The sequence below is a fragment of the Spermophilus citellus genome (assembly GCF_964194105.1).
Source record: "Spermophilus citellus genome assembly, chromosome: 4".
NCBI lineage: Eukaryota > Metazoa > Chordata > Mammalia > Rodentia > Sciuridae > Spermophilus > Spermophilus citellus.
In genome coordinates this window covers 128,906,921-128,927,571 of record NC_138185.1, presented here as the reverse complement: position 1 = coordinate 128,927,571, position 20,651 = coordinate 128,906,921, and the positions used below count along the sequence as shown (strand labels likewise).

Below are 20,651 nucleotides of genomic sequence, written 5' to 3'. Positions count from 1 at the left end.
CTCATAATGTATCTTATACATGAAGAAAGTATCTGATTGTTATTTTTTAAGCTTTTAGAAATAAAGAGTAATTCTGTTGACACTTGATATGCTTCAGTTTGTGGTACAACTATTTTTAAGTTGCCTGATTCTGTGCCTTCTCTGTGTATCATTTCTGATACTATGATTCCGTGGTACTTACGGGACTTAATGATGTCTCAGTGATTCTTCTCCATTGCAAAACTCCAACTTGTCAACTCACATTTAAAAGAATTTGAGGGGCTGGGATTGTGGCTCAGTGGTAGAGCTTGCCTAGCACGGGCGGGACCCGGGTTTGATCCTCAGCACCACATAAAAAAAAAATAAAGGCATTGTGTTGTGTCCATCTACACCTAAAAAATAAAAAAAATTAAAAATTAAAAAAATAAAAGAATCTGAAAACATCTTAGTGTCCACTTTGATCACTGTAGACTAATGACTGTATTGGGAAATTAAATTTTGACAGTATCAAGATGTATACTAGACTGTTCTACATATTTGAAGTTAATTTTAAAGTAGCCTGAACATTTTAAAATAGTGACCCTATCTTTGTCAATGTTAGAGTACCCTAAAATGATTATATTGAAATAAACTACAGATGCAATTTCTGTGTATGTGGTAGAAACTACATGTGAATAAACTATTTTTAAAGCAGTCAATGAGTGTTAGAAAGATCTATTTATACACCAATTATGAATATATTACTTAAGTGCCTATTACAATATGAACTTCTTGAGGATAGGGGTTTTTCTTCTCTGTTTTGTTCATTGCTGTATTTATGGTACTAATACCACGTCTGGCACATAGGAGATGTTCAGTAAATATTTGTTGCATGAATGAATGTATCATTCTTATCATTAGTAATGTAATTTTCTTTAAATTGTACTATAATAACTTAATCCTAATAACTCTATAAGCCTGGAAATAGTAAAGGTACTTTCTTTGAAATTTTTCCATAAAAAAATTTTTGACTAAAGCTGAATTTTCAGTTAGTTTTTTTTATTACAAGTTCTACACAAATATGTTCATGTATTGTACCTAATATATCTTCCATTTTTATGTTTTCTTTCTCTAGCTATTCTGTTTGAATGCGTACATACAGTCTATTCTATTTATCCTAAGTCAGAATTACTTGAGAAGGCTGCTAAGTGCATTGGAAAATTTGTTCTCTCCCCTAAAATCAATCTTAAATATTTAGGTAAGGTAATTGATTCTTTTGATGGAAGTTATAGAGAACTTTTGAAATTTTTTGGATACTTGTTTGAAGTCACTTCATGTAATGTAATTTTTGTTTCTAGGACTGAAGGCTCTTACCTATGTTATTCAACAGGATCCTACTCTGGCTCTTCAGCACCAGATGACAATAATTGAATGCTTAGACCATCCTGATCCCATTATTAAGAGAGAGGTAAATGGGTATTTTGAATAATGCACTTGAAGTGTTAAAATTTTAAAACTCTTTGTTGGTATTTTGGAGAGAGATTAAAGTAGTGGGTAGTGTGTGTATTTTATGTATTTTAACTTTTGTATATATTCTACTGAAATGTAAGTAACATTTTAAAAAAGTATCATCAATGTCTGTAGGAATGTTTTTAAATTAATGAGTTGGAGAGGTTAGTTCTAATTATCTGTATGGGTTCATTAATATCTTTTTGGCTTAAGCATTATACCAATAGAGACCTGAATTCTAGTCCTAGGTCTTATGGTTACAATATAAGATGTATTCCTATTACATACGTTATAATTTATGATGGTTAATATTTTTCCATTATTTTCTTTTACTTCTGTAAAATGAGTTAGTTAATTCACTTAGGTAAGAATATTGAAAGAATGAAGATATCCATAAAATGATTTGAACTTCTTGGAAGAAAAGGTATAATTTTGTACTTAGTTTTGTTTCTTCAGAACTAAGTGTGTAATAGTTTTACATAATAGTGGGATTCATTATGGCCTAATGATACATTCTTACAGCATAATTTCATCAGTTTTATTCCCCAGTATCTCCCCTTATCCTCCTCTGGTCCCTTTCCTCTACCCGACTGGTCTCCCTTCTGTTTTCATGAGATTGTCCCCCCCCCCCCCCCCCCCCCCCGCTTTTTTCTCTCTAGCTTCTACGTCTGGGAGTAAATGTTTATGTACTTAGTTCTGTTTCAACTCTTTCCTTTTGTAAAATTATTTCAGTGTTCCATTGGGTGTCAGTATAAATATTTCTATTAATTCTCATGTAGAGAAATCACTCTGTAGCTTCATTTCAAAGAGTATCTTCATTTAAAAGGCTATTTAACTCCACAAAAGAGTTAAGAAGAATGCAAAGTTTTATTTTGATCTTAAAAATAATAAAGGTTAAAAAAAAGGATATACTAAACTTTCATCTAATAAGCTCTATTGTTATCTCTCAAGATAACAATAGAGCTTATTAGATGAATAATTGTAATTTTAAAAAATTACGAATTTTTAATTTTAAAAGGCATTTTGAAACAAAAATATTGAGAAGTTTACCCTCTTATTCGTACCTAAGTATATATTAACATGTGAAACACATATATTTATTCTTTTTTTGGGGGGAGGGTAGCAAGTATTGAACTCAGGGGCACTCAACCACTGAGCCACATCCCCAGTTCTATTTTGTATTTTATTTAGAAACAAGGTTTCACTGAGTTGCTTAGCATCTCACTTTTTACAGAGGCTGGCTTTGAAGTCATTATCCTCCTGCCTCAGTCTCCTGAGCCTCTGGGATTACAGGTGTGTGCCATCGTGCCTGGCATATTCATATTTTTAATCATCTGAAAATTGTTACCTGTCACCTCCCTTGAATGAATCTGAGAAGTTTGCAGATGTACAAATTTCTGCTTGCAGGCATTGTAGAAAAATGAAAAGGCTCCAGGGACAACAAAATAAAAAAATAATTATACAGTCCTTTTGCTATACCAGATATACAACATGTGTTTTCTTTGTGTGATTAACTACTAATGGGGTTTAGTTGAACAGGGCTGACTTATAGTTTTCTTATTAATATATGCAATTATTGGATTCTCATTTAGAAATGAGACTTAGAAAATAGGCAACTTTCAAAATTACCAGGTCTAATCTGTTTGATCAATTGCTTGCAGTGAGGAGAGTAGTTCAAATTCTTTGGAGAAGATATTGAGTATCAGTGGTTACCCACAGAGGGTATTGTTGTACTTTCTTCACAATGCCTTTGTTACTTTTAACTTCTGTTAATAGTGACATGGCAAGAGCTTTGTTTTTTGGGCATGGAGTGATCTGTTATATGAGAAGGGATTCCTTTTCACATGGTTTTATTATTTTTCTTCCCATAGGGAGAAAAAAGGCAAGAATGAGTTATCAAGGATAAACAGAAAAAACCTCCAGCCATATAATTTCTCACATAGTACTCCCTTCCAGATTGGAAATGCCAAATTAAAGTCTTAGAGTAAGAAAGAAATTAAGTGTAGATTATTTAATAACATAAAACATACAGTTTGGAATCCACAGAGAGCATATCTGAAACAGTTTAATAGAGTGAGAGCTATTGATAATGGAGAACTATATGTTTATAGATTTTAAATGAAATTAGGCATTAACTAAAACAACTTAGAACACATTTCAAAATGTATTATCATTTGTACTAGAAATCCTGGCTGTAAGGATTGAAAAATCAGAAAGAGCCCTAAAGATATTTTAACATGTTTGATAACTAGGATAGATGGAAATTCTTTTGTAGATAATATTTTTGGCCCTAAAACACCAGTAAATGATGCTTTCTCAGTATTGCCTTTGGACATATTGATTGGACTCACTGATTTCTGGGAGTTATGTTTTAGAATCTTAATTTAGGGACTTGGAAAGCCAGCCAAATGGGATATAGTTCTTCTTTAGAATGACATTTGCAAATAAATGGGTGTTCTCAAGACTATCATGTTAAATGAAATAAGCCAATCCCCAAAAGCTAAAGGTTAATGTTTTTGCTGATATGTGGAAGCTAACCCACAATAAGAGGGGAGTGGGGAAGAATAGATATTCAATAGATTGTTAGACAAAGGGGAATGAAGGGAAGGGAGGGGGGACAGGAAAAGGAAAGACAATGGAATGAATCCAAAATAATTTTCCTATGTACATATATTAATACACCATAATGAATCCCACCAATAAAATAAAAAAATTCTTCCTTGATATTTGAGATTCTGAATGTAAGCCTTGCTACATTTGAACCAGTTGAACTATCAGTCTTTGTCTATCCATTAGAGACCATTTGCCCTCAACTTCCATGCATTTAAGTGCTGTTTTTTGTTGTTTGAGTAGTGCTGAATAGTTTGTGACACTGAATTTATAAACACACACACACACTCTCTCTATAGATACATGTGTGCCTACGCATACAACCATAGACATAAGTAATGTACATTTAACATTTAAGAGCTGTTACAGTTTTAGAAAATATATTACAAACCTTTTAACTTTTTAGTTTTTGCATTTTCTATCATAGAAATGTCATATCTCAATTATCTCAATAGAAAATATTTACATTTTGAGATTGATCACAGTTTACTTTTTGACAATATAATTTTACTTTTTTTTTGGTAGTACTGGGAATTGAGCTAGGACCTTATTCATGCCAGGCAAACACACTCACTGAGTTGCATCCCCCTGCTCCCCATCCCTCTTTTATTATTTGATTTTTTTTTCTTTTTTTTTTTATTGGTTGTTCAAAACATATTATTTGATTTTTGAGACAAGCTCTTGATAAGTTGCCCAGGCTGACCTCAAATATGCAACTCAGCCTCTGCCTTCCAAGTAGTTGGGAGTTGAGGCATGTGCCACCACACCCAGCTAATTTTTACTTAAGCTTTTTTTTAGTTAAAATTTGTATTTCTTGATCATCTGTTAACTTATTGTCAATAGTAGATCTATATAAAAGTGGAATAATCAACTATTTAATAAAAATATTATTATGTTTATTAATGTTATCATGCATAGTTTTGTAATATTGTTTTTATTTCTCTTCCTTAAATAGACTCTGGAACTTCTTTACAGAATTACAAATGCACAGAATGTAACAGTTATTGTCCAGAAGATGCTTGAATATTTACATCAGAGCAAAGAAGAGTATATCATTGTCAATTTGGTTGGCAAAATAGCTGAGCTGGCTGAGAAATATCCTTTGTTTGGATCAGGAGTCATAAAATACCTTTAGTTATGCAGTAACTTTAAAATGATCGGTATATATATGATTTTTGCAAGTTGAGGTCAGAGACCCATCAATAACTTGCATTCTTGATGCTTAAGTCTGTCATTGTCTAGTTAGGAATTTATGTAGACTTCTTGGAGGATGGCTTTTTCCCTGGTTTCTTTTATTCAGGTGGTTAGTATTTTGAGCAGGAAAACATAGGAGCCACTACCTCGTTTGTTCATTCGTTTGTATGTTTGTTCTTTCTCTCTCTTTTCCCTTGTTTTTCTTTTTCTTTCTCTCTGTCTCTTCTCATTCTCTCTCTTTCTCTCATGATGATTTATCATTCAGTCTTTTCTTATCTTTGACTTTCTACTGAGCTTCTTTTTCTGAGTAAAAGTTCTTGTTTTGGGGTAGGAGAGGATAAAGTGGAGGGTCAGGATTCTAAAATGCATTTTTATGGTACTGTTTACATTGGGAATTGTCACAATAAAGTAGTTGAAAACTCCACTCATAATTTACTTTTTTTTCCAATCCTTTTTTAAAAGTCAGAGGAACTTTGTAAGTCATGAGGATATTGCATTCTTTTAAAGATGTCTGTTATTCTAAGAGAGAAATAATGAATAATGCTAATTAAATTATCTTGGAAGTTGTTTAAGTGTAGTTTTTTTTTTAAAGAGAGAGAGAGAGAGGAGAGAGAGAGAGAGAGAGAGAATTTTTAATATTTATTTTTTAGTTCTCGGCGGACACAACATCTTTTGTTGGTATGTGGTGCTGAGGATCGAACCCGGGCCGCACCCATGCCAGGCGAGCGCGCTACCGCTTGAGCCACATCCCCAGCCCCTGTTTAAGTGTAGTTTAATCCAGACAGTGATACAGCACTGGCCAGCAGCAGAATGATAGAATTTTAGAACTGATGAGGAACATATTAGAAAAGAAGTTAAATAAATTATTCAAGTAGACTTCACAACATTTAACCTCTCTGAAGTGTGCATGACTTTCCTTTATTTATTTGTTCCTAGTTAGCTAGTTCATTTCTTTCATTTACTTATTGAATACCTATTATGTGTAAGCCTAGTGCTAGATAAAATAAATGCAGTTTATTAAATAGACTTTATTGAGCAGACATTTTACATAAAAGTTGGGACATAGAACATTTATAGCAGAGGTTAAAGATAAAGATAAACTGGTCTTTTGTTTGTTTGTTTTTGTTTCTGGTAAAAAAGATTGCTACAGAAAGATAATTTCAGTTTGAAAGTGTGCTTGTTCTTAACACTGTGGACACATATGCTCCTGATAATGCATGGTTTATTCAAACAATGAATGCTGTGTTTTCAGTGGGAGGAGATGTAATGCATCCTGATATTCCCAATAACTTCCTGAGACTGCTAGCAGAAGGTTGGTAAAGATTTTAAAATTAAATGTTTTTCATTATGGCGTCATTAGGGAATTTAGTGGAAATTAAAATGGTATATCAATTTCTTTGTAGGTTTTGATGATGAAACAGAAGATCAGCAATTGAGGCTTTATGCAGTTCAGTCTTATCTTACTTTACTAGATATGGAAAATGCATTTTATCCACAGAGATTTCTTCAAGTTATGAGTTGGGTGAGCAATTTACGTTATATAATAAATTTTTATAAAAACCAAATATTACCATATTTTCCCCCAGAAATCATTCAGTTCTACTCAGCTAATTGCTTCAGATATCTTTTTTTTCCCAAGTTACCATCTATCAGTTAACTATTTATTTATCTCTTCTTTCTCTCTGCCATCTTACTTGTTTGGTCTTCTAAATATGGGTGGTTATTGAGATATCTGTGTTTACAGTATGTTTTTTATGTAAACAGTATGTTTTTTGAATATGTGAATACTTACATATCTTTTATATATTAGCTTTCTGTAACTATATAACAATGTTACCACAAATTTAGTGGTTTATAAAAACAGATTTATTCAACCTTTGGTTTTTTGGGATTGCCTTATTTCGCTTAGCATGATTTTCTCCATATCCATCCATTTACTAGCGAATGTTGTAAAGTCATTCTTTCTTTCTTTATTCTACTGTTATGTATTACTAAGAAGAAACAATAAAATAAAATTTAAAAAACACCCACAGATTTATAATATCATAGTTTATTTTCTCATCTGTGGGAAAGTTGAAATTTAGCTTCCCAGTTAACATTCTTAACTATATTTGCTTTACTACAACTGTATCTATTTTTATATCTAGGTCAGTCTGCCTATATACAGTGTGTTTACTGAGCCATTTAAAATTGAATTGCCTTAGAGAAATGCAAATTAAAATTACACTGAGATTTTTATCTCACTTCAGTCAGAATGGCAGGTGTCAAGAGTACAAGTAACAATGAATGTTGGTAAGAATGTGAGGGAAAAGGTACACTTATACGTTGCAGGTGGGAATGCAAATTGGTACAACCACTCTGGAAAGCAGTATGGAGATACCTTAGAAAAATTGGAATGGAACCATCATTTGACTCAGTTATCCTACTCCTCGGTATATACCCAAAGACTTAAAATCAGCATATTATAGTGATGTGGCCACATCAGTGTTGCTTGATTCACAATAGCTAGGCTATGGAACCAACCTAGGTACCCTTCAACAGATGAATGGATAAAGGAACTATGGTACATATACACAATGGAATATTAGCCATAAAGAAGAACAAAATTATGGCATTTGATAGTAAATGGATGGAACTAGAGACTATCATGCTAAGTGAAATAAGCCAATCCCCCCAAACTAAAGGTCAGATGTTCTCTCTGATGTATGTATGCTGACTCACAATGTGGGGAGAGGAGATGGAGGTTCACCAGATTGGACAGGGGGCAGTGAGGAGAAGGTAGGGGGAATGGGAATAGGAAAGACAGTAGAATGAATTAGACATAACTTTCCTATGTTCATGTATAAATACATGACCAGTGTAACTCCACATCATGTACAACCACAAAAATGGGAAATTATACTCCATGTATGTATGATATGTCATTCCACTGTCATGTACAACTAAAAAGAACAAATAAAAAAATTTAAAAAATTGAATTGCAGATAGCATGACAGTTTACTTCTAAAAATTCTATTTGAATTTCTTAAGAATGAGATTAATTATACAGGATAATGGATCTTATTTATTTTACTGATAATCCTTCTTGAATTAATGGATATATTTGGTGATCATTAATTTTTTTTCCTCCATGAACATAGCATGTCACTTTATTTAGATTGTCTAATTTCTTCTTATACCATGTAATTCTTATACATGTTTCTACACTTGGTTCATTTTCTTTAGAGCACTTTTAAATGTATGATATTTAAAATTTTGGTTTCCATGTGTTTGTTGCTGATATATACAGATTTTTCATATTTTGATCTTTTGGTTGCACTCGTTTAGTGTTCTAGCAGTTTTTTAAATTATAGATTCTTTGAGAGCTTGTTAGAATTTTTGTATCTATGTTTATGAGGTATATTAGTCTGTTGTATTCTATATTGTTTTTTGGTATTCTATTTGGTTTTGGTATTAAGGTGTATAAAATGTGTAGAATTGCTGTTAATTTTTCTTTAGAAATTTGAAGAACTGAGCTCAGTGGCCCATGCCTATAATCCCAGTGGCTTGAGTAGCTGAGGCAGAGTATTGCAGGTTCAAAGCCAGCTTTAGCAATTTAGTGAGGCACTAAGCAACTTAATGAGAACCTGTCTTAAAATAAAATAAAAAGGGATGGGGATATGGTTCAGTAGTAAAGGTGCCCCTGGGTTCAATCCCTGGTACCAAAAACAAAAAGTTCCAAAATATCATTTAGGAAAGATCTTTTATTCCCTGAATTATCATTTTATGGTTCATATAACAGTGTCACCTGAGTAAGTTAGATGTAAGAAAAGAAAAAGGATATGTAACATAGATCAGTGTTCCTCAAAGTCTGTTCTGTGGACCATCTATATCAAAATTGCCAATACTTGTCCGAATATATACCCTTGATCCTTACCACAGCCATTCTAAATTAGAATATCTGAGGATAGACTGGGAATCTGTATTTTATGAAATATCTCAGGTGACTCTCATGCATATTAGTATGTAAGAACCACTGATTTAAATTTTTATAGGAAAGTGCTTGTAAAAACTGGCAACTAACTCTGAAAGTTCAGAAGAAAATCAAGTTACAAAAGTATCTTATATATTGTTAATGACAAGGATGTGGAAAATATTTTTGTATTGAGTTCAGTTCTTTTGTATTGAGCATATAATTCTTGGTATTTTTTAAAATTTTGAACCAAAAAACTACAATGGTTTCTTTAGTAATTCTTTCACCATGAAAGTATGTTTAATCTAGATTAAATTCACTTTGTTTTAGGTTTCTGCATGTGTATTACTGTATAACTTGGTATCTGTGTATGTAATCTTTGTTTTATCCATAGGTGTTAGGAGAGTATTCCTACCTCTTAGAAAAGGAAAAGCCAGAGGATGTTATAACTAGGCTTTACAAGTTACTTATGAATGACTCCATTTCTTCAGAAACAAAAGCCTGGCTGTTTGCTGCTGTGATCAAGTTGACACCCCAAGCACATTCTTCTAATCTAGTTGAGAGGTTAATCCAGGAATTTACCATATCTTTGGATACTTGTATGAGACAGCATGCATTTGAATTAAAATATTTGCATGAAAATATAGAACTTATGAAGAGTTTGTTTCCAGTTGATAAGAGTTGTGAAGAAATGGTGGTAAGACATCTGTGTTTGATCTTTTAAAAATTGTGTTGTCTAAACAGTAATTCTTGCATTTGTGATATATATATATATGGAATATATCAAAATATAATTTTCTGTAGCATTCAGAATGAAGGTTGTAGTTTTCTCACATTAGTAGGGGAGAGAATTTGAGAACTTCCATTTAGTGTAGATTCTAAATTGTCAGGAAGAAAAGAGTATCTCTTCTGAAGAATGGTAGTAAAAATATTTATATCCTGTGACAGACTCTTTTAATATATAATATTTCATGAATTTCCTTTATTTTTATCTCCTTTGAAATTCTATAGGTCATTTTAGTCATGCTCTTTTCTTTGAGATTATTTAAAAAAAAGAAAAAGTGATTCTTAATTTCATTTTGTTCATTTCCTATCTAAATACTGCTTTGGAACCTGATCACCTTTACTTTTCTCATCTACTTTGACCTGCCATGCCTTTCTTTTTTTTTTTTTTTTCCATTCCCCCACCCCTGCCATGCCTTTCAATCTCTAGTTGTCAGTTACTGTTCACCTTCTTAATTCATATTATCCCTTCCTTCAGATTGGTGTAAAGCAGAAAATTTCTAAAAGGAAGCCAGATTTGTTAAGTTTTGGTGCATTAGCTGTCATATAATTGAGAAAGAGAAGAGGTTATGCCTATCCTCACTAATATTCCCACTAATTTTGACTCAGGTTTTTATATCATTTTAATTTTGAACATTTTTAATGTTTTTCCATAGCATCTGAAAAACAAAGGCCTTTCTTTAGCATTTATTAGGCATTCTAGATACTCTCATTAAATGATGAGTGAATATACTATCCATAGTATTTCATTATGTGTAGCTACACTTTTCTTTTCCCCCAATAAAAGATAACAATGATGACACACCCCCATCTCTGAAGAATTTCAGTGAAACTAAACCTTTCCAAATTCAGAGTGTGAGGTGCCACTTGTACATTAAGTTTTAAGTCAGGAGAAGCAAATCAGTGGTTATTTCTGCTATATCTTTTTCTCATCCCTTTACCTTCACTTTGGTCATCTTTATAATTTCTTCACTGTGGGGAGACTGATTAAAGGGCCCCCAATGATGTTCATGTTTTAATCCTAGGAAACTATATGTCTTACCTTAATTGTTAAAATGTTGTGAATGTTATAAAATTAAGTATTTTGTGACAGGAAGGTTATCCTAGGTTATCGAGGTAGTCATGCTGTAATATAATCACAAGGGTTAGAGAAGGCAAAGTAGTAATAGAAGCAAATATTGGAATGATGTGGCCTCAAGCCAAGGAATACAGGCAGTCTAGAGAAAAACTCAGAGAGACAAGGAAACAAGGAATGGATTCTCCCCTGGAGGATCCAGAAGGCTCTGCCAACACCATTGATTTTAGTCCCTGGCAGTTACTCTAACTCATACCAGGGATGTCTATCTCTTCTTATAGGTTATAGATCCTCTGAAGGTTTGAAACTCTGTATTCCTTTGTCTTAATCATAGCAGTTGATATTATACATATTAGATATTATACATATTAGATATTCAAAAATATTCTGCTATGCAGCAAAATTGATAATAACTGCAAATGTTTTAAGTTGATTCATAGCTAGGTGATCTGATGATATATTTCAGAAAGTGAGAGAATTGGGTAGCATTTTTAGAATTAAAGCTTCTGTTTTTAGCTTAAATATTTTTAGGATATATGTGCTAAAATTATTTATGTCAATATACTGTTTAGAGTAAATTTTGTAATTCCAAATTTTTACTAAATTTTTATGTAGGTAGATGCTTCCTTATCTTTTCTCGATGGTTTTGTGGCTGAAGGACTCAGTCAGGGGGCAGCACCTTATAAACCTCACCACCAACGCCAAGAGGAAAAGCTTTCTCAGGAAAAAGGTGATTTTTCATGAGTTTATAACATGCTAGCTTGTAGAGATCTAAATTTTTTAATGTAATTGATATTAAAGAACAAGGGATATTTACTTTTTATTATCCTTCTTTAAATCTGTTGTGATTTGTTTACCCCACCTGGTTTTCAGAACTCAAAAATAAAGTCACAAAGCTCAGATCAAAACTACAAGATCCATATATAGAAATGCCCAAGGTGTGACCACCATTCTGGAATTTTCAAAGAACTGGAAGGTGAAATTATACTGGTCACTGTCCTGGATAGCTGACACATTAGTGTGAGCAGTCTGTGAAAGTTTCAGGAAAAAACCCTGATTAGTATGGAAAACATTAGTAGAGAAAACATTCGGCATTTGTTTTTTTGGGATTGGCTAACTTCACTTAACATTTATCTGCAAATGCCATGATCTTATTTTCTTTTATTGTTGAGTAATATTCTATTGTGTATATATGCCACATTTTTAATCCATTCATCAACTGAGGGGCATCTAGGTTGGTTCCACAGTTTAGCTATTGTGAATTGTGCTGCTATAAACATTGATGTGGCTGTGTCCCTGTAGTATGCCATTTTTAAGTCTTAAGGCTTTAATTTTTAAAAGTCTATTTTCATGTTATTTTTTTGGGGTAAGAACACAACATGAAATCTCTCCTAATTTTAAAGTGTGCAATACACTATTGTTGCCTTATAGAAACAGTATTGTACAGCAGATCTCTAGTGCATATTCATCTTGCTTTACTGTAATTTATACCTGTTGATTAGTAACTCTTCATTTTCTCTTCTCCACTATTTCATTCTTCAGGTCTATGAATTTGATACCCTATATATAAGTGAAATCATACAGTGTATGTCTTTCTGTAACTAGCTTATTTCCTTAAGATAATATCCTCCATGTTATACATTGCAGAATTTCCTTCTTTTTTTAAGGCTTAAAAAATATTCCTTTGTATGTTCTATATGTCTTTCTTTATTCTAGTGCAATATCATTTTGAGTATTGTAGTTTGGCAATAGATTTTCAAGTCAGGCTATGTGACACCTCCAGCTTTATACTACTTTCTCAAGATTGGTTTGATTATTTACTTCACTGATAAGTTCTACCAAACATTTAAAGAATAATTAAGGACAATTTTCTCAAACTCTTCTAAAAATTAGAAGAGGAGGAAACACTTCAAAACTCCCTTTATGAGACCAACATTACCCTGATACCAAAGCCAGACAAAGATGCCACAAAAAAGGAAAACAATAGGCCAATATTCTTTATGAATATAGGTACAGAAATCCTAAACAAAATACTAGCACACCAAATCCAGCAATATATTAAAGGATCATATACCACAGCTAAGTAGGAAATCCCACTGGTATGCAAAATCAATTAATAAGATATACTATATTCACAGAGTAAAGGATAAAAGTCACATGATTGTTTCAATAGATATAGGAAAGGCAATTGTCAAAATTCACCACTCTTTCATGATAAAAACTTGCAATAAACTAGAAATAGAAGAAAATACCTCAGTATAATAAAGGCCATATATGAAAATCACACAGCTAACATTAATTAAGCTTTTCCTTTAAAATCAGGAATAAGGCAAGGATGTCCATTTTCCTTATGTCTAGTCAAGATAGTATTAGGAATCCTAGCTATATTGGTATGAGAAAGAGTGGAGGGGAGAAGAAGGAAAGAAGGGAAGAAGCGAGAGAAGGAGGGAGAAAGGAAGGGAGGGAGGGTGGTTTGAAGGAAGGAAATAAATCCAATTTGGAAAGGAAGAAGTAAAATTGACCGTATTCTCAGACAATGGGATCTTGAAACCCTGAAGTGTCCATAAAGAAAATCTTAGTACTAATAAACAAATACAGGAAAGTTGCATGATACAAAATCAATATACAAAAATCAGTTGCACTTCTGTGTACTACACTAATTTGAAAGGGAAATTAGGAAAGTAGCTTTATTTATAGTACCCCCTCCAAAAGATAAAATACCTAGGAATAAACTAAAGGAGGTAAAATATTGTATATGAAAAACTATAAAACATTAATGATAAATCAAACAACACAAATAAATAGAAAGACATCCTTTGTTCATGGACTGGAAAGTTCATGTTAAAAGTTCATACTACTCAAAGTGATTTGCAGATTCAGTGCAATCCTGATCTTCTGAGGCATTTGATGTGTTATTTAGTAATAGCTAGTGGCCTAGAATATTCAAGCAGTTTCTTTCCTTAGTAACTCCTTCTGTATTAATAGAATATATGGGGGGGGGGTAAAGTTTTGAATTACAATTGCCCAATCTATATACTTCACATAAAGATCCATGACATCCAGGACATAGAGTGAAAGTCTCTTGGAGTTCCACGGTGGAGACATGATCCAGTTTTTGCTCAGTTTCTTTATTTTCATATATCTGGGAGTCATCAGTCATCATTACTGAAGTCAAGAGTCAGGTAGGGAAGGGGAGGTAGAATGGGAAAACTAATTCTTGACACTGCTTGTTTCTTCCTTAAAATAAGTTAAATAGCTAATGCAAATGTAATAGATAGTCCTGAATTCTCCAAGCTGATGCAGTCCTTTCTCAAGTAATTTTTTCCCCATAGAATCATCATTATAAATGAGAGTAAGCTCTCAAATTAGCATCTTCCAAATCTGTTTTTCAAAAGTTCCTTAATGCAAAATTGAAATTCCATGAGCTTAGACTATTATAGAAAAGAAAATTGGCTATGAGATAGGACGTAGCAAGTACTTAATAAATATATGTGGAATAAGTTATAAAATTAGGTATCTTAGAATTGTGGCTGTAAGTAAAATTATGTATCTTAGAATTATGATATGATAGGGGAAAATAATTTTTTTCTCATGAAGAGTTAATTCTGAAATCCTTCACATATCAGTCAGTTCTGATACTGATGATTTTTAAGAAATCATTTGTAGAGAGCTATATTTAAATTATTAAATGTAGCTTTAATAAGTGATACTTAGCTCTTGTGGATAGAAAAATGTCCAGTTTATATATTTAAACTCCAGGAAACTAAGAACTGGCAAAATCTCTGAGATCTGTAGGCAATAAAATTTATAAAATTTATTACCAATTTTAGTTTTTACCTAAGGAAAGCATGTAGGAATCAGTGTAGATTACTTAATAAAACATTATTTAAAAATGTTGTAGTCCTAGTGTTGAATAACACTAGAAATAGTAAGGGGAAATAGCAGTATAATTTCTTATCTGTTGAACTGTGGCTTTTAGAAAATCATGTCAAATCACGTTGTTAGTCTCAAATAAATAAACAGTTAAATAATTTAAATTACTTGAGTAACTTAAATAAGTAAAATTAAATAATAATAGTAGCTGAGTATAGTCAGAGAAGTATAGCCAAATGACCAAGGTATAAAAGAATTGAAGTGTGAAGTAAAATAAAGAAATGTATATATAATACAGTCTTCTAAAGCATGAAGATACAAAGAGGTTAATATTGAATTACTTATACCCAGAATAGTTTATACTATATTTTCTCAAACCCGTATTACTTAACTCCCAACTCTAAGGATTCTATTTTTAGCTTATACTTTGTCTTCTGCATGAATTTCCCTTTGCCCTCATTCTCTGTTTTCACTTCTCTATATTCAGACTTGTAGTTTGGATGTCTTCTTTCTTTTATCTCTTTCTGTAGACCATTATTCTTCTGCTGCTCCCCATATGCACATCTAGTTAACTTCTCAAAATCTTTGCCTGTTTTAGTCATTCATCATTGTATGAATCTTGGGGGGAGCTTTCACTAAAGAATGAAAGAACCGTGGCTTGAATTTCTTTCTCAAACTTGAGCCTTTCCATATTTCCTTAGATGACAATCTTTAGTCTTAGAATAGAAATTTATCTGTGTGCTTTTCAGATTTTGTCCTTACTCATATCTAATTTTCTCCTCTCTCGAACTCCTTGCCTTTAATTTTGAACTTCTTTCGCTTAAATTTTGGTGTTTTATTTTTTGTTGTTGTTGTTGTAGATGGACATAATATCTTTATTTTTATTTATTTATTTTCCTGTGGTGCTGAGGATCGAACCAAGGGCCTCACACGTGTGAGGCAAGTGCTCTGCCACTGAGCTACAACCCCAGCCCAAACTCTGTTTTTAATAGTGTGTAGACAACATTTCTTGAGTCTTGAGCTAGGTACTGTTATTGAAGTGTTAATGCAGAGGCTGATTACTGACTATCATAGATGATATTAAGAGGAGGCTGGAATTGGATAGCAGGTTAAATTGGATCATTGAAAAGCTTAGGATGAGAGGATATTTGGACTGAAAAGGACTTTAAAGAAATTTACACAAATATGATTATGAATCAGAATCACAATGTGTGTTTTTTTTTTTTTTAATTAGTACCAGGGATTGAACCCAAGGGCACTTAACCACTGAGCCACATTCCTAGCCCTTAGAGAAAGGGTCTTTGCTAAGTTGCTAAGTACCTCACTAAGTTGCTGAGACTGGCTTTGAATTTGAGAACCTTCTGCCGAGTCATTTTTTTCTTAATGAGGCATGTTTTTGAGCTCTCCTTATATATATTTTCTGTATCTGAGTCTTTGAAAGCTTAGTTACATTTATAAAAAGATTGTTAGGAGATTCTATGAAGTTAGCTTGATCCTGGTTATCAGATCAGCATTTATAAACTGTTGAACTGGTCCTACCTCTTTACAGACAAATAAAAAAGGTCTTAGTCACATAATTTAACATTAGGCCTACATCAAGAACTCCTGTCTCTTAATTATTAGCTCCCCCTCCTTTAGCCCATGTACACTGATTCCCTTTCTGTGTCATTCATTTAGCTAACAAGCATTTATTTAGTACTCTTTGGATTAGGTGTTGTTTCATTTGGAGGAGACTGTATAATATAATAGTTGAAAGTACAGCTCTCTAGGATAAAGGTGTAGCTCAGTGATAGAGATCAATGGTCAATGAAATTATGGACAGCAACCACGTTGCAGTCTAGTCAGCAGGAAAGAGGGAAGAGAAGAAGAAATTGTTTTCCCTTTCAGAAGAACTCCTCCCAGAAATTGCACACAAAATGTATGCATAATTTCATTGACCAGTGAAATTAATAATTTCAAGACCCTGAGTTCTATCCCCAGCAAACAACAGCGCCCCCCCACCCTCCCAAAAAAGAGTATATCTCTGGAGCTAGAGTGTCTGAATTTGTATCTGGCTTTGTCATTTCCTACATTTGTAATCTGAGATAAGTTTGTGACAAACTCTGCCACAGTTTCCTCATTTGTTAAATGTGGACAATAATTTCAGAAGTTGATATTTTCTAACATACTTTTTATGGCTTAAGAAAGTCCTTTTTGTTATAATCTATACAGTTGCAGAAGATAAGTTTGCCAGTTAGGATGAGGTTTAACTAATTAGGATGTTAAAAACAAAAAAACACACACAAATAATATGGGGCCCCCAAAAGAAATAGGTATCCTGGAATTGATAGCTTCATAAGTATAAAAAGCTCAAGCTCCACCTCTTTTGCTGTGCTGGCATCCTGTGTGACTTCATGATCCAAGGTGATTGCCTGCACTCCAGTAACTAGTTGCAGTCTAGCCAGAAGGAAAGAGGGAAGAAGAGAAGTGATTGATTTCCCTTTCAGGAAGACTTCTTTAAGAAGTTGCATACAAAATGTATGCGTAATTTTATTGACCAGGAATCCAATCACATGGCCATAAGGTCTAGAAATGTCTCTTTTCTGGCTTGCTATGTACTTAGCCAAGTATTGAAAGGTAATGGAGATTGGTGTTTGCTCTGCCATAATAACAATTTTGAACAATTCATAATTGTTAAATTCATGGCTCCTATTGAATTCATTTAGGTTATACAGATTCAAAAGAATCAGAACTTGAGTAAGTTTTTTTGTCAGTAAGAGATTTCATATTGAGGGCTTTATCAGTTCATTTGAATGTGCCTAGTAATATTTTATTAAACAAAACATGGTCCTTTCTTCATTTATAGCTCATTAAATTTTTTTTTTGTGAGAGTGGCAGTTTTTCAGTAGACCTAATTTATCTGTTGTCTTTTCTAATTAAATTATCTTTTAGCTTCTAAGGGAGGTAAAAATATAAAAATGAAGGAATAATTTATCTCTAATCACCTAGTATATGAACACTTACAGTAAATGCTCAATAAATGGTAGTTACTTTATTATTACTTTCTTTTTTGTGTGTATGTGTGTGAGAATAGGGATTGAATCCAGGGTCTTGTGAATACTAGGCAGGCACTTTACCACTGAGCTATGTCTCCAGGTTCCTTTTAAATTATATTTTGAGACAAGGTCTTGCTAAAATTGCTGAGACTGGCTTAACTTGTGATTCTTCTGTCTCAGCCTCCTGAGTAGCTGAGATTATGGATATGTGCTGCCACTCCCAGCTATTTTATTATTATTATTACAAATATATGATTGTATCATTTCCAAAGCCCTATGTAGTTTAAAAATTGTTACTGGAGTTCAGTGTTCAATTATTTCCGTATTGAATGGAAACTGATATTTTTTTCTTTCTTTTTTTTTAAATATAAACCTATTATTTAAAAATTCTAGTTCTCAATTTTGAACCGTATGGACTCTCCTTTTCCTCATCTGGCTTCACTGGACGACAGTCTCCTGCTGGAATTTCTCTTGGTTCAGATGTATCTGGGAATAGTGCTGAGACAGGGCTCAAAGAGTAAGTTCTTTTTATTAAAATTGAGAACATGGAAGTATTTAAATGTCTTTTAGCATTTGAAGCATTTGCTTTCTGCCACTGCTTTGTGTCATCTGGATTATTATTTCCTTATTTTATGATGACTTCCAAGAAGTTTATTGTTCCATTGGTTTTCAAGAAATTCAGAGAGAGGCTCATTTGTGATAATGTGTTTTAATATAATAGCATTGAAGAGTTCCTAAAAGTCCCATAAATTCTGTATGGGCTGTTTTATCAGTGGTTTCTATTTATTGCTCTCAAGGTACTAATATTGTACAGCATTTCCTTATACTATAAGAGCTAACCTAACTTTCAAAATAGATGTGTTTAAACTTTACACATAGTAGTAATGTGTATATTATTATTGTATACTGTAAATTTTTAAGAAGCATATCAGATGTTGTGTACCCTGGTATTAAGTGTATTATTCTACATTTTTCATAATTTATTTATGTTATTCTTCTGATAAATGCTGCTTATAACCATTTCATTAGAATATTGACAGGTATAGAGATGAACATAAAATGAAGTGAATGACTAATTGAGGAAGCAGAGGGGCAAGGGAAGGAGAGACAGAAACTATCCAAACTCAGGGAGAAACTTACAGAGTCCCTTTCACTTACATAACAGGTTAAAGCCTCTGCTATTTTAGAACTAAACAAGGATCTAGGGGATGTGACAGGGCCTTGTAAATCCTCTACTACCTGTACCACCCTCAGAGAAAAGTTATTTGGCAAGACTGCTAAGAAATTATGTGTGTTATATTATTGTGAAATGGAACATGAGAAATGAATTTAAAATTTCTTTTCAAAGAAGATCATAATTCACATATTATTTCAGATTGGGAACCTGTGTGTTAAATCAGTAAGATGAATCAGCTTTAGAGGGAAGACAGATACTCTTTTGTAGTCCCTGGCAAACTGAGCATAAATAAATAGCAAGCCTAATTTAGAATTTCTTACCTATAAGTCCTTTACTAAATAGAACCTTGCCTTAAGTGTGAATTCCTAGAGCTAAGTTAAAGTATACCTCTAATCTTTTGAGTGGTTACTGGTTTAGATTTTACATCTGGGTTTCTGAATGGTCTGATTAAAAATGAAACAAAGACACAATATATAAAACCATGTATAATTGTGTTGTCAAAATCTAGGCAAAGATGACTCACGTTTAAAAAAATTCCTTTACAGTATGTTTCATATCATTAAGAGGCATATTTTATGTATTAAATGGTTTTATGTTGCTTGCACTTATTTTCCCACTTTTTAGACTGTCTGTAATAATGCACAGCAAAATGTGTTGATAATAGGCATGTATACAGATGAAGTAATTGAGAAAAATCTTTAAAATAGTTTAGGACTCCTTTTACACTCTTTTGTCCCCCATTTCCCATTTTGCCTGCTGATATGGATTGGATTCCCTGGGGAGCACATTCTGCAATGGCATTTAGTTTGTAGAATATTAAGTGGGTGCCCTTGGGATCCACATCTGTAGAAGGAAAGGGAAAGAAGCAGGTTTGGGCAGACAAAGAGGTAATGTAGTACCAATGACAGCCCCAGCTGATCCCATGGGAAGTTTTGGAGTTAGAATGACCTTTCAGAATTAGTTGTCTTGAGCTGGGCCAAGATGATTGACCACAACTTTATACTTCTGTTCATTAGTAATTGGATATGGGCTGCCCTGGTAGGAGCATGATCTTTGGTAAGGTAGCCTTTTGCAGCTGATTCAATCCCTGAACAGACTGAGATCTGGGCATTTTCAGCAGTTGGGCAACAGTCCTTTATTGAAGGCATCCATCACATCTTTTTTTTTCTTTTTTAAACTAATATTTGAGTCATTTATCAATAAATAATTTATGGACACCTGTTCTTGTTGTTTTTGTTTCGTAAATAATTAAAGGGAATATTTTGGTTAAAGGGGGTACAGAGGTATTGTAAACCCAGCTGTGGGTATTCATGATTGCCCTAGAAGTGCTTGCTTTTGAGTATCCTAGAGGTATGAGAGGTCATTTTAGTGATTCTCATGATCAGTTTTGGATCTGCTTATGGCAAGGACAACCAGTTTTCTTCCAAGAGGTTTACTATTATTGTTTTTTTTATTTGTTCTAATTAGGTATATATGATAGCAGAA

The 20,651-nt window shown here is 33.0% G+C and overlaps 1 protein-coding gene across 1 annotated transcript in view; it reads left to right on the top strand.

Annotated features, from left to right (window-relative positions):
• The window catches only part of AP4E1 (adaptor related protein complex 4 subunit epsilon 1), a 63,979-nt gene that overhangs the window by 27,908 nt on the left and 15,420 nt on the right, over positions 1 to 20,651 (top strand). The window contains exons 9-16 of the mRNA XM_081292590.1: positions 1,094 to 1,216; positions 1,317 to 1,426; positions 5,033 to 5,164; positions 6,436 to 6,583; positions 6,675 to 6,793; positions 9,618 to 9,920; positions 11,697 to 11,811; positions 18,383 to 18,506. Of these exons, the coding sequence (XP_081148716.1) occupies positions 1,094 to 1,216; positions 1,317 to 1,426; positions 5,033 to 5,164; positions 6,436 to 6,583; positions 6,675 to 6,793; positions 9,618 to 9,920; positions 11,697 to 11,811; positions 18,383 to 18,506 (1,174 nt within the window). The remainder of the gene's footprint in view (positions 1 to 1,093; positions 1,217 to 1,316; positions 1,427 to 5,032; positions 5,165 to 6,435; positions 6,584 to 6,674; positions 6,794 to 9,617; positions 9,921 to 11,696; positions 11,812 to 18,382; positions 18,507 to 20,651) is intronic.